Genomic DNA, 15256 nt, shown 5'->3' on the forward strand with positions numbered 1-15256 from the left:
AGCTGATAAAGGACTTGTATCCAAAGTATACTCTTGAAACTGAACAATAAGAAAATAGCCCAGTTAAAAAATGGGCAAAAGATCTGAAGAAACCTCACTAAAGAAGATGTGCAGATGGCAAATAAACATATAACAAGATGCTCAACATTATTTGTCTTTAGGGAAATACAAAACACTACATACCTGTTAGGATATCTAAATAAAACAAACAAAACCCCTGATAATGTCAATTGCTGGCAAAGATCCAAAGCAACACAAACTCTTATTCATTGCAAAATGAGACAGAGTCAATCCAGCAATTGCACTCCTAGGTATTTACCTAGCTGATTTTAAAACTTACATCCACGCACACACACAAAAAAACCAGCACACAAATGTTTATAGCAGCTTTACTCATAGTTGTTGGAAATCAGAAGTAACTGAGATATCATCCTTCAATAAGTACATGGATAATAAAACATGGTAAATCCATACAATGGAATAGTATTCATCTAAAAAAAAAGAGAGAATGAACTATCGGGTCATATAAAGACATTGGTGAATCTTTTTTTTTTGTTTTTTAATAGTTTCAGCTTTTATTTTAGATTTAAGAGGTACCTGTGCAGGCTTGTTAACATGAGTATATTGCATGATGCTGAGGTTTTGCGGTATGAATGATCTTGTCACCCAGGTAGTGAACATAGTACTCAATAAGTAGTTTCTCAGCCTTTGACCCCCTCTCTCTCCTCCCTCTCATAGTCTCCACTGTCTGTTGTTCCCATCTTTATGTTTTGGATGAATCTTAAGTGTATATTGCTAAGTGAAGAAACCCAGCTTGAAAGGTTACATATGGAGAATTCCTTTTCTCTTCACTTCCTCCTTCTAAATCATTATTGTTGGTTTATTACAAAGCAAAGCAAATGTTCTTGCTAGCATAAATCAATCAAGTTATCAACATGATTTTACTTTTACATTTACATTTCCTTTTTTGACATTCTGGAAAAGATAAAGCTATAGAGATGATAAATCAATGTTTGTCAGGGCTTTCGAAAGGGGGAGAGGGCCGAATAGGTGAAGCCTGGGTTTTTTTTTTTTTTTTAGGGTGGTGAAACTATTCTTCATGATATTGTCATGATGGATACATGACACAGGACATTTGTGAACTTTATAGTACCAAGAGAAACCTTAATATGTACAAATTTTTAAAAATTCAACTTGTGGGATCTTATAATGGAATGCAGAATATAACAAAAGAATCTATTTAAATGTACAAACATCGTCATTGAGGAGAGTGAGAGGAAACATTGCTGACCTAAGTACATTTATAATAGAGTGGAGCCAATACGACTAAAGACATAAGCACCGTACTCTATTTGATAAAGTTGTTTTCCAAGGGGTATGGGTAACAATTCTGAAACCATTATTCCTGTATACTGGAATCAAACAATATAATATAAGAAATGGATGAATATGAGAGAATAAAAGGAAGTGGGTGGCAAATGGGAACCAAGTTTCTCAGTACTGGAGTGGGAAATTATAGATAAGCTGGGTGAGGAGGCTAGAATGATACAGGTGGTAATAGATTACAGTTGGAGACATCAGTATGAACTAATGTTTAGCTTAATACAGATATAGATGGCTACATATGAGAATCTTTATAGATAGATATATTGGCATGGTTTAGCGTGCGTGCACGCACACGCATACACACACACACACACACACACATGCACACACACACACAATTTCTTGGCTCTGCTAGCTGAGAGGACCTAGAAACAATGATACCCCAGTAGCATCAAGCATACATCACACCTATTTTGTGCTAATCTTGGTTTCTAATACTATTATTGGATAAAAGGAACCAGGGTTCCTTGGAGAAATGACAATTTTAAGACTAAGGCAAGAAATATAAAAGATGAGCCTGTTGCATATTTTATTGCCAGAAGACAAGGAAGTGCTCAAACTAACACACCAAAACAATACAGGATGTCAAAGGGATACAGGAGCCAACTGAAAGAACTCTCAAAGGCCAAAGTTGAAACAATTTGAGCAGCATGTAAATCACAGTATTGGATTGTAAAGCAAAGTATAAAATAAATATCCACAAGTCTATATGATATAAATAAATGTGGGAGAATTGACAAATCTCTTATACAGAAGAATTTCAAATAATCTCTGTAGATTAGACCTCAAGAAGGTAGAATGTTCCCACTTGTTAAATATTGGCTGAGCTTAGTGACTTCCTTTCAGAGTTTGAGGTGGTAGTATAAATTGTGTAACCAATTTGAAAATGGTAGATAGTGCTTCACTGAAACCTTGTATATATGTGTTTGTATATTTCTGTATTTTTATAAGGTAAATATCCTAGGGAGATTATACCTTAAGAATCTTGAAAGATATGTTCAAATTATTCTTCAAAATGTTATTAATTTTCTCCAATCAATGTATAAGAGTACCAATGTCTACATGCTCTTGGTACAATATATGACTCACAATATGTATTTTTATTTAATATACAAAGTGCTTTTATCAATCAATAAGAAAAAACCTGCTTGGTGACATAGTGAGACCCAGTCTCCACAAAAAAATAAATAAATAAATAAAAAGCCAAGTGTGGGGATGCATGTCTGTAACCCCAGCTGCTTGAAAGGCTAAGGTGGGAGGACATTTGAGCCCAGGAATTTGAGGCTGGAAATAAAGTTGTCCTAGTAGAAAGACAGTTCTTCAGAAGGACCTGAGCAGGCAATTCAGAAGGCACAGAGTACAAATGGCCTGTACATATTTGGAACAAAAAATGTTAACTAAAGAAGAAAAGCAAAAAAAAAAAAAAAAAAAAGGTAGAAGAAGCAAAAGCCTGAATAGTCATGAAACAAATGTGAAATAGAAACGGTGACATACTATTTTTTTCATTGAATTAGTTAAAAAGAAAAAAGTGATTGTAACTGGTATGCTGCCTGTGTATGGCAACATGGGTCTGCTTCAACTTGGTGATGGGTAAACAAATAGACCTTTGGGAGGCCACGTGTTTTTACATATACTTTTGAAAACAGGTACACACACTTCTATTCACTCCACTTTTACAGGAATTTATCTGAGGACCTTAATAAAAAGTATACAAACATATGTATAAAGATGTTAATCACAGCATTGATTATTACAAGAAAATTAGAAATAACCTATTCAACAGTAGAGGGTTATTTAAGAAAATGGTGATACTTCTCTATGATGAAATACTTGGAAGCTGCTAAAAACTATAGAAGAATCTTCACTTATAAAAATTATTGTGATATATGATTAATATATACTACTTTAATTTTAAAAGACAAACATGTTCTATATCTAGAAAAAAAAGATGACTGGGCGTGGTGGCTCACACCTGTAATCCCAGCACTTTGGGAGGCCAAGGCAAGCAGATCACCTGAAGTCAGGAGTTCGAGATCAGCCTGGCCAATATGGTGAAACCACATCTCTACTAAAAATACAAAAATTAGCCAAGTGTGGTGGCTCATGACTGTAGTCCCAGCTACTAAAGAGTCTGAGGCAGAAGAATTGCTTGAACCCAGGAGGCAGAGGTTGCAATAAACCAAGACTGTGCCACTGCACTCCAGCCTGGGTAACAGAGTGAGACTCTATCTTAAAAAAATTAAAAAAAAAAAAAAAAAAGGACTAGAAGGACACATACCACAGTGTTTATCATGTTGATTTGTATGTGAGACTGACATTTCTTTGTCTTTTGTTTTCTTTGTCTCTGTTTTCCTTACTTTCTGCATAAAACTTCTTAAGATTAAAACGTTAGTTTAATAGTTAGAAAAGAGAATAAAATGAAAAGTGTTTAAAACTATGCTGATTCTACCTTTGTAATGCCTTCCTTATCTACCTCTTCTTTCCATCTCTTTCAGCATCGCCTGGCTCAGACGTCCTCATCTTTCACTGAGACCATTGCATCAGTTTTCTAATGGGTGTCTCTGTCTACCAAAGGATCTTACCTATCACCCTGCTCAGAGGCCTCTGAAAGTCCCTGTGTAGAATAGTGTTTTAGCTCCTTCTTGCCTTGTTGCACCAGTCCTCCCCTCCCCACCACACACCCAATCTGGTCTTCTCCCTCCCTGCCTTCATCCTCACTCACTACCCCTACCCACAGCACTCCTGCGACACCGGTCCCATCAGCCTGCCCAGCCATCCCCGGTCCTGGAACATATGAACTTCAGTCTTCTCTTGTTTAAAGTCTACCCATCTTTTAAGGCCTGCCTTCTTCAAGAAGCCTTCCTCTATCATTACCTCTCTCATACTTTGGTCTACTGTTTGAACTCCTTCCATGGCCACGATTACCAGCTGCCTTCTAATACAGCGATTTCTTAAGGATTCTGCCTCCTCCTTTGGTCAGCTCAATTTCAGGAAGCTGTGGACTCCCAGTGCTCCATAGCTTGCACACAGAAGGGGCTTCATGGAACTCTGCTGAATCAAGTTGTTGATTCAGAGTTGCCTCTGCACAACATGTACTGCTGCTCCAGAGTCAAAGCTTCCATGTTCCATAATATGCCATAAATGTGTGATTCTTTGGCATGCAGGAATCTATTAAATTTATACATGTAAACTGTCACACTTGGGATAGTGTGGCATAAAAATGTACACATATTAAAACATAAGGTTTATGGGCATCCCATTTGGTATTTAGAAGAACTTTTTGCTATAACTGGCTAGTAAATATTTGAGTCTGAACTTAATTGTAGGCAATTCCTTGGAAAAAATGATTCGATGGAAACCCAGTCATGTCCTGGAGGCAACTGCAGATCATTACACTGAGAAAACATTTCTATAATACTCCTGCTTAATATAAAAGCATGTTTTTGATTCTTGGTTTCTCTTTCTTTGTTTTCTCTTTGAAAAGTGATGGTATTTCAATAATGAGAATACGTTTTATTGCAGCAGTAAGCTTGCTTTCTTAGCTCTGGAATATCCTTAATTGTATTTTTTCCTATAAAGTTTAGGGGTTTTTGATGCCTTGCCTTCCTTTTAATCCTCCCTGTGCCCCGTGCTTTGCCTGGCTTTCCACCTCTCTTTGCAGTGTTGTCATTGCACTCTTGGGCATCTGTGTTTCACATAGAACTGTTCTTACAGAAGTGAAACATAAACAGGAAGAGGTGGCCACTTCCCAGCATTTCTTGGCATGTGTCTCTTCCGTTTCATTGAGGTGCCACGTGAGTCAGCTCCACCCTGGTGGATGACTTTCCTCTTACACGATCAGACACGGGTTCAGAGTGTTGCTGTATGTGAGAGGTCAAGCATGAATGGGCTTCTGAACCAAAGCTACCAGCATTCCCTTTTTGGTGCATGCTGTCTCCAGGAAAACATGCCCCTGCATTGCTTTATGGAACTTTGAAGATACTTCCATATAATTTACATTATGAGATGAGCCTCTCTGAAAAAAATTAACTTTGTTAAAATTGTGCAAATATTGATGAATCTTCCTTGTCTTAGGGCTGGCTGGGGATATGGACCTCACAAATGGCCCTGCCAGTATATATGTTCATTTGGCTATTTGTCCATCTGTTCCTCCATCCACTCATCATCCCTGCTCTCCCCACAACTGGGATCCTTCTGAACAGTTATCTAGTCTGATTCATCTCAGGATTCCCAGCAGCTCTTCTTGAGACTCATGTCACGGAGGCCCAATACTCCCTGGGATGACAAGGAAAGTGCTGCTTTCTCTTGGCAATGCTGTGTGCACTGGAGAGATGGTGCTGAGAACATGGCCCATTTGCAGGGTTGGGTGCTGTAGAGGAACTCTAACTCATGTGACCCCAGGCTATGCTCTCCCAGTTTCCTGACCTCTTGGAAATCCCATAACAGCGGTGGGCAAGGGTGACATGGGTGGTCTAGCCATTAACAACTTTTCTGGTGTGTATGTGTGTATGTATGTGTATTTGACTCTACAGGTCAGTTTTTGGGTTGTACGAGAAATTCTAACAGCACAGACTTTAAAAATAAGGGCAGAAATCCTCAGCCATTTTGTGAAAATAGCCAAGGTAAGCTGTTTTATTATTATTTTCCCTTCCTTTCCCTCTTATCTCCTATACCTCCTCCCCCAAAATATCTTTCCTCAGTACTTTGGGAGCTGCTTTGCTGTGGGCTTGCTGGGCAGGGTTCAAACAGGGTGTAGTGGCTTGACTTCCCCAGGCAGAGCCAGCTGTTAGACCTGCCTGGTTGCTCACCAGCCCCCTAGCAGTCAGCCATTCTCCTTCCCTGGGCTTTCACAGTCTCTCTGCAAGGCAGGACCTGGAGGCTGCCCCTGGAATCCATTCATTCTCCTACTTTAGATTTAGCCAGTTCTGGGGGTTAATGGATTTTAGTTAGCATCAGTGCTCAATGCTTACGATACCATCACATCCTGCACAATATTGTCAGCAATGAGCAGACCCTACACCCCTCCCACTGAGCTTCAGGTGTGGGCCAGATGACCTTGCAGCCTCCCATCCCAGCCTCCTGCCCCTTGGACTGATAGATTCTGTCCTTGTTGGGCATCACCTTTTGCCTCCTCTTCCCTTATCTCTAGGAATGCTGTGCCATCCCATGGGCCTTCCTGAACCACTCTCATGCCCAGCAGCTCCTCCCCATATACTGCTTTCAACCACCCAGGCTTGCCTGACTCTTGGCTGCAGCATCGTGCTGGCTGCTTCACTGCTTGTTGTCTATGTGCGTGTGTCGTCTTCCCCACCAGGTCCTAGGAAAGCTGTGCTTTACAGAGGCCCCTTATGAGCCAGGCACCATGCTATGGTCAGCTGCTTTACTGACCTGATTATATTCAGTGCTCACACTATTATTATTATTCCATTTGCAGAGGAAGGAGAGGCTTAGAAAGGTGGAGTGTCCATGCTCAGGGCCCCATGGCCAATCAGTGGCGGGGCAGGAATTGGAGTTATGCATCTCTGCCTTCAGGGAAGCTGCTCTGCTGCCCTTCATGGGCAGGTTAAGTGCATCATCTATTTATGTTAATTAAGAGCAGTGGCCACATTTACTTCCTGTGCATTCTCCTGAAGTACTTGAACTGGTGCTGGTCTTAGTGATATTTGTTGCCATCAGTCAGTTCTGTGCTGGGCCACAAGAGAAAGTAGGATGTGGTTCCCACTCTCCTGGGCTGTCAGTTTGGAAATGTGTTTATGGTCCCCAACCATGGAATCCAAAATGATCCCTCCTTAATCTCTGCCATTTTCTGTATGGCAGACTGTCATGCTGGCTCTGTGCCCTGGATCTTTCCTTGTGCAAGCACCTTCCTTTCTTTGGGCCTTGGTTTTCCCATTTATAAAGTAAAAGGGGTGGGTTAATTTCCAGAGACCTTTCAACTCTAAAAAGAAATTCTGTGACAGGCATAGCAATGCAGATATATAGAATGAAATTCAATTCACTTAGAGAATCTATTCTTACAGGAAACAACTAGAGAATGTTGCAAGATGTATGAAATGAAGTGTTTAGCTCATGTGGTGAGAGAAATTTCCAAGCAGGAACAGAGCTGTGAGGACTAGGTATAAGGGCTTTTCCTTTGTTTATGCATTTCACGAGGCCCTACAATGTGCTGGGCACTGTACTGGATACCAGAGACATAATAGTAGGTAAAACTTTGTCCCCGTTCTCAGGAAACACACAGTCCAGGGTGAGAGAGAGGCAGGTACAAAGCAAGTATAATCCAGTGTGCTGCAGATATGCATGGACTTCTGTGGGGACACAGTCAGGAGAGGCATATAAGATGAAGGGGCATCTAAGCTTGGAAATACTTAAGACAATTGATGGGGGTGGGAAAAGATAAGACTGTACCCACATCATACTGAGCTCCTGCCCTGGGACCAGCCACTGGTCTAGGCAGTTGACATGCACTGTCTCATGTAGCAGAGGGGCTGAGATTGCCTTCTGCACTAAGTATGAGGATACCAAGGCTCAGAAGGATTAGGGAACTTGCCAGAGGACACACAAGTAGTGGGAGCTGGGATTGGAACCAGGGATTTTGGTTCCACAGAGCCTGCTTAATAACCCAAACTTCAATGACTCCCAAGAATGAGAAATGGCGCCCCATCCTGTTAGCAAGCTTCCCTTAGCAGAAAACCAGGAACAGAGCAGTTGCATTTTTCTGCACTTACACTTGACTATGTCTCATTCTGTTTCCCTCTATGGTAAGGAACTTGTCTGAAAATGAATTGAATCCAAATGTTCTCACCAATTTGGGGACTGGTTCAAAGGAACGTGGTCAAATGATGGGGAAGCCCCAGCATTGCCTTCCCAGCTGAGAGGGATTATGCAGATTGGTACCATCTTTCCTCAGCGTCTTTCTCCTTCTGGTGTTAGGATAATCATAAAAGACCCACGTTGATGCTGTTGGCACAGTCGGGGTTTTAGTTTACAGAAGCCTGCTGGGATAGTATTCAGATTTGTTTTAAAAAAGAACATAATGCACACTATCAAACCTTATCCTGTGCGACGTTTTTGTCCAGACTAGTTAACTTATGAAATTTTGCAAATATTTTAGATGCAGACTCACCTTTTGACAATTTAAGAGAAAAAAAACATATGGTTTCTATGAACTTCCTAGAACTATGTTTTCTACATGAGATATTTTTAAGTGTAATTGAATTTCATAAATATGACATTTGGTAACACTTGAGCATGTTTTTGTTCTGTTGTTTATAGCAGCAAAATAATCTGTTCCATATCTTTTTTTTTTTTTTTTTCCAGAAACTTCTAGAACTCAACAACCTTCATTCTCTCATGTCTGTGGTGTCAGCATTACAAAGTGCTCCCATCTTCAGGCTGACAAAAACCTGGGCTGTAAGTTGATCTCCCTAAGTCTATGTGATTTTGGCTGTCATTTCATTGGTGAAGTTTTTCATTGCTTAAGTCCCAGCCTTTCTCTTACTGTCTATACTTTGCCAACGACAGAGTTACCATGAGTTAATGACACTTCTGTAGGCATCCTCACTCCTTCAGTGACCCCAGCCTCATTTTGGCACCAGGGAATGGTGAAGGTGCTGACATGGCTTGGGTCAGAAACCCCCAGAGTGGATCTTCCTGGACACCCCCACGTCATGTGTGATGACTGGGTCAGCGACATGACTTCTGCCCTGCACTTGGCTGGAATTTTTCTCTGGCATGCTCCATACTGCCCTTGGGAAGGTCTCTGGGCTGATGGTTCACAGCTGCCCTGGGTTACTAGCCATACCGCTAAGTTTCTCTGGAGAAACCTGTGACCCCCATGTGGGAAAAAAAATGATTTTTTTTCTTGAGGCCCTGGATAATTTCAGCTGAGAGGTGGAGTCTGATAGTTACATAATTGAGTCTGTAGGAAAGTTTTTCTGCTGTAAAAATACTTTTAAAATCTCTCAGACCTCTTTATCCTCCTTCACTTGGCATAGTGCCTGACATGGGGGAAGTAATTGCTATTTCCATAGCTCATTAGCATTCACCTCCTGGCCCACCTGATCTGGGGTCTCTCACAGCTACACAGCGCAAGCCTTTCAAGACCTGTTTATACCTCATGGAACTGACAGAAACTGTATGGAATTGTCAGATGTGCTTCTGCAACTCATTTCCGAACTTCTTTCTGCCAATCTGTGGTGCTGGGCTGTTTCCCACTTGGCTGGTTCAAGGGCCTTTAAAATACTCAGGGATTATATTGTAGGTGATCAAAAATGAGCCTTGGTTCTTTAAATTGCAGTTTTCCACAGATCTAGTCCTAGCAAAGTAGAGTGAGAAGTTTAGTCCGGTGTCAGAAAACTGGGTTTGCATTCAGTGCCATTCAGAGCATGACTTCTATGGGACTCATTTTCTTGTACCAACCTGGGGAGGTTGGCCTAGATTCTTGGTTTTCTATCAGTGCTTTGTGGAGTCCCAGGGGTTCCTTAGAATTGTCTTGGGTGCCACCAGGGACTGAGAGACTGGAGAGATGCTGCCAAGTAGGCAGTTTGGGCACCATTTCCACCATAGCAGCTCTGTTTATGTCAGTTTTATGTACTGGACTTCTGGGTGAATTTCAACTGAACAATGACTTTGGAAGTCAAAAGAAAGTTTGGAAGCCACTGTTCTTAGCAATTGCTGCCAGTCCTGTCCATCCAAGTCCATCTGACCAGTGAGGCTTTTTTCAGAAGATGCTTGGATTCTTTTTAAAATGAATTTTCCATCACTTAGATGCTGTTGTTGTTTCTTGGACTGCTGGGAGCTATGTGAGGACAAAGTGGGATGATGTTTGAATCTTCTCATGATGCCTAGACTTTACTGTCAGTAGTATTGTAACTCTTAACAATCTCTATAAGCTGTACAGTTGGTGGAGGCAGAGATAGTTAGCACAGAGGCCTGGGGTGTCTAAGGGTCTTGTGCAGAGATATGATCCACTCAGTGATAGGGCCAGGCCCATGGATGAAGTGTTGGTGTCCTCCAGGGGATGCTGTGTACTGCCAGGACAGTGGGCAGCAGCAGGTCACAGCACTACCCAGGACTATTCTGTTTGGCTTGACAAGCGCTGCTCAAGGTAACTGGGTCTTCACTCCTGTTGATGGTTCTTTGCTGTAATGAAAATAAACCTCCAGGCCAGGTGCAGTGACTCACTCCTATAATCCCAGTACTTTGGGAAGCTGGGGTAGGATAATCCCTTAAGGCCAGGAGTTTAAGGCCAGCCTAGACAACATAGTAAGATCTCATTTCTGCAAAAATTTACAAAATTAGCTTGGCATGTTAGTGTGCACCTGTGTTGCAGCTATGCAGGAGACTGAGACAGGAAGATCCCTTGAGCCCAGGAATTCGAGGCAGCCGAGTGAGCTATGATTACGCCGCTGCCCTCCATCTTGGGTGACAGAGTGAGACCCCATCTCTAAAAAGGAGAGAGAGATTGAGAGAGAGATAGGAAAGAAACCTCCTTGGGGAGCCTGGAATGGAATTTGCACCCAGGACCCATTCAAAGATATGGGCATATTCACCTAGCTCCCTTCCAGGCCATCTGGGTCAAGTGTTCTTCCTCACACATATGCCAAGATAAAAACATGTGGCAGGCACTGCCCTAAATGCTTTTTCTATCTTTTTTCTATCTGTCTGTCCATCCATCATCCATCCATCCATCTGTCCATCTATTTGCGAGACAGGGTCTCACTGTCACCCAGCTGGAGTGCAGTGGCCTGTACAAAGCTCACTGTAGCCGCGGCCTCTTGCGCTTGAGCGATCCTCCTACCTCAGCCTCCTGAGTAGCTGGGTCTATGGGCCACACCACCACACCCAACTAGTTTTTAAGTTTTTTGTAGAGACGACACCTTGCTATGTTGCCCAGGCTGGTTTCAAACTTCTGGGTTCAAGTGATCCTCCTGCCTCAGCCTCCCAAACTGTTAGAATTACAGGTGTCAGCTATTATACCTGGCCCCTAAACACTTTACCTATAGTAGCCATTTTGTCCTAACAGCTACCCATTGAGAGAGGCACTGTTACTATTGCCATTTATGGGTGAGGAAACAGAGACACAGAAAGGTAGAATAGTTTATTCAGGGTCCCACAGCTGAGGAGCAGGGCTAGGATCAAACAGCAGCCTGGCTCCAGAATCTACACTCTTAACCACCATACCCCACTGAACAAAAAGGACAATTTCAGCTTACGTTCATTACTAAAAACAAGAGAGGGGTCTTATTTTTTTATTTTTTGTTTTGTTGTTTCCTTTTGTACCAAAAATATTGCATTAGGAACTTGGAAGATAAGATTGGTAGACGTCTGGTGCCTCCCGGGCTTTTGGGCCTCTGTCTTGGCTGTGGCTACTGCTAGCTTGGCACCTGGTTGCTGGAGTATAGCAGAAACGGCAGTCAGAAGAGGGCCCGCCCGTCAGGGAGGGGATGTGCAGCCAGTGAGCCAGAGAGCTGCAGCTGGACTTTGAAGGCTGCTCTGCGAATGCCTTCTGGCCACTCATTCCTCAGTTTGTCCATACCATGGCTTCTGTTGCTCCTCCACTTCCCTGGGTTTGCTCCTGTTTCTGCTGCCTAAGTGGACATTTAGCTGGTAGGGAAGAGGAAGATGCCAGGGAACCAAGATTGCATGTCACCAAAGAGTTGGGGACTCAGGACAGTATCATGTCCCTGTTCCTGTTCTGAGAAACCCCCCTATTGTGTCCTAAGGGCTGAGAGCCTGGGCTGTTTCCTGGTTACAGAGAGCCACTTCCTAGGGCAAAGGGTGGGTAGATGCAGCATCCTAGGAAATGAGAATGGCAGCTGCCACATAGTTGTGTCAGGGAGAGAGGAGGTGACAGACCTGTGTGGATTGCAACACGAGGTCTCCAAGGTCACTTGTGGGGTATTTGCTTGTTCTTGGTGAAACCACTATTCAGCCTTTGTTTTAGATCAGACTCTCCCCTCACTCAAATATCTTGTTAATCCAAGGACTGCAGTTGGCATAGAGCATTTAGGAAATGGAGGGAGCCAAACTCACCATCTTTTTCTTTCATCCAAATCAACCCCAGCCCCAGAGGAATGGCTGACTCCACTGCCTGTATTCCTGATGCACCTGTCTGGTAACAGCACACACAGTGTAGCCGGCACCGACTCTGCAGTTTTGTTTATAGGTCTGCCTCCCTCTTGTGACTGCATTCCTCAGTGATGCTTTAGACTTTTCTATGTATCCTTGGTGCCCAGCCAGTATACATTTGTTGTTTGAATTATATGTGTTGTCCTGAGTTGCATTGCATCCTTCTTTTGCTATTAGTTTCTGGTATGGGATTGCCGTAGAAATGTTGCTCAAAGAGATCTGTTTCTTCTCTGCTCACTTGTCCTTTGAGTTGGGACTGGCGAGACCTCATGTGCCACAGAGTAGGGAGGTGCAGGAGGCCCTGGAGGAACCAATCATAACATCCCCAAAGCTCAGTGCTGTGATAGTTTTTGTTTTGCAGAGGAAGAAACTGAGGTTTGAAGAGGTAGTGTGACTTGTCCAAGATCCAGAGCTAGTGAGTAACAGAACCAGTGTGACACAGCCTTGTCCTGCTGGAGTCCACAGGATTCATCTTCTTGGCTGAAATGCTGGATGGCTTGCTAATGGCCAGAACCTGTAAGAGAATTAGGCTGGGCACAGGGCAGGGACAGTAGACACATACACTACTTGGGAAATGGGCTGGAGAAATGCAGCTAGCACACAGGCCCCGGGGACAGGGCAGGCCAGCTCTCTGTGCCATCCCTGTGGGTTGCAATGAAAGCCTGAATATCTGGGAAACTTGGTGGAAGGGAGTTACAGGTGTGGGAGGATACCTGCCACTTGGCTGCATCATAGATGACCTCTAGAAAATTGGTTATTAAGCTGGGGCAGGGCATCCTGTTGGCCTCTCCAGGGTAGCTGCCAAGTGCTAGCTGCTGGATGAGCTAGACAGGGCAGACTGACACTGAACACAGGCCTGTACACAGTAGGTCCTTAATAAGTACTATCTGCATACACAAACAGGAAGGTTATCATGGCTGGCCGGGAAAAGTGCAGACAGGGAATGTTTTATCCCAGCACTGGGACCACTTTGGAATATTGGCTCCCTTAAAGCCATGAAACCTAAGCAAGAAGTTGTAGCAGCCAATTCTGATTTCTTGAGTACATATCACCATGCAGCTCTTACTCATTCCGCAAATCAAACATTTCTCAAATGTCAGGCCCTGAAGCCATAGTCAAGGTCCCTGTCCTTAGAGGCTTTCGTGTTATTCAGGGACGTAAATATGTTATTCAGAGAGAATAAACATGTGCCTCATCTGGCTGGCACAAGAAGTGAACAGTAAATGTTTACTGAATACATGAAGTAATGAGCAAGGAGCTGTCAAACTGGAATAGAAGTGATGCAGAAGACATGACAGAGAATGACTGTCTTCTTTAGCGTGGCATTGGGAAAGGCCTCTCTTCCCTGATGTCATGCTAAAGTACAGGCCTAAAGTATATTCAGGCCATGTACTTTCAGTCAAGGCCTGAATGACAAAAAAGGAACCAGTCATGCCAAGATGAGGGGATGAGCGTTCCAGGCAGAGGAGATGGCTGGTGCAAATCCCTGCACAGGAATCAGCTTGGTGTGAGCAAGGAACTCAGAGGTAATTGTGGCCAGAGCTCAGCGTGCCAGGAGGAGATGGATGTGAGAGGCAGTGGCTGGGCAGCGGGGCCAATCATGTAGGGCTCAAAGCCTGGGAGAGGAGTTAGTTCTATTCCAAGTGCACTGAAGGATTTTAAGCAGGAGACGGACATAATCTGGCTTCCAGTTGCTCTTTGGTTTTTGTGTTTTTAATTACTTTTGCTACTGTGTGAAAAACAAATTGGGTGGGAGATGGGGACGAAGAGTGGAAACTGGGGGCCTATTTAGGAGGTTAGGGCAGAATCCAGGAGCAAGGGGACGTTGGCAGGACCAGGGTTTGGCAGTGGACATGAGAACAGCAGGCTGATATGGGATATGCTGGGGAGAGCTGACAGGTTGTGTGCTGGATGAGATGTCAAGATGAGGAGAAAGGAATGAGCGGTGAGTCCCAGGTTCTGGGCCTGAGCGACTGGGAAGCTGACGAAACCTTTTCTTAGAGTAGAGTGATTTCAAGAGGAGACTGACTGTTTTGTGAGTGATCTAGGGGTATGAAATTCCTAGAGTATGGATGACTCACTCATTATAGTAAAGTAATTACAGTCGGGTGCTGGACATACCATGTTCACACACCTACACACACACACCGCACATATGTGCACACATAGGTACATGCTCTGCTTGCTCTGTGCATATTCCCAGAGTGATTCATTCTTTCCTGCTAAATTGATCCAAAATGTTTGAACACAATTGCAGCAGCATTGTGAAAATTGAAATTCTTGGCAGGCAGGAAATCATAGCTGATGGGTCAGGAGGCCTGGTCTGGAGGGTGGTGACCTGGGAGGGGAACTGTCCTGGAAGTGGGGCTGTCACTTCTAGATATCTGGGGACACAGTCATTGAGCTCTGCAATTCAGAGAATGGCTCTTTCTACCGAGAGAACTAAGGCCACTTTGCAAATATCACAGGACGGCAGATGTGTGGGGCATTCACGTACTTTGGATTTCAGAGTCTTTCATCCAGGAAGTGTCCTTTGCCTGCTTTTGATGCAGTGCCTCAGTAGCCACTCTCTGATGTTGTTGAGAAGGTGGTAATAGGCATGAGCTGCCTTTCTGAGGCATTTATGAGCATTTGATCAGGGGACATGAGTCAGGTGGGGGGATAAGGAGATGGATGCATAGGAAGCCAACATTTGCAGCCCCTACTCACTCATCCTCCAGTCATTCCTCATAGCCTGGCT

General features: G+C 43.5%; 1 protein-coding gene across 50 annotated transcripts in view; it reads left to right on the forward strand.

Moving 5' to 3' along the window:
- Nucleotides 1-15256, forward strand: part of RALGPS1 (Ral GEF with PH domain and SH3 binding motif 1) — a 332381-nt gene that overhangs the window by 145053 nt on the left and 172072 nt on the right. For 34 of the 50 annotated variants that reach the window (XM_054243919.2, XM_054243946.2, XM_054243918.2 and 31 more), the window contains 2 exons: nt 5919-6008; nt 8704-8796. The exons of 5 other annotated variants lie outside the window; for them this stretch is intronic. In XM_054243919.2, the coding sequence (XP_054099894.1) occupies nt 5919-6008; nt 8704-8796 (183 nt within the window). The remainder of the gene's footprint in view (nt 1-5918; nt 6009-8703; nt 8797-15256) is intronic. 11 more of the 50 variants (XM_078327741.1, XM_054243950.2, XM_078327765.1 and 8 more) reach the window with 1 other exon arrangement.

The sequence above is a fragment of the Callithrix jacchus genome, chromosome 1 (assembly GCF_049354715.1).
Source record: "Callithrix jacchus isolate 240 chromosome 1, calJac240_pri, whole genome shotgun sequence".
Lineage (NCBI taxonomy): Eukaryota > Metazoa > Chordata > Mammalia > Primates > Cebidae > Callithrix > Callithrix jacchus.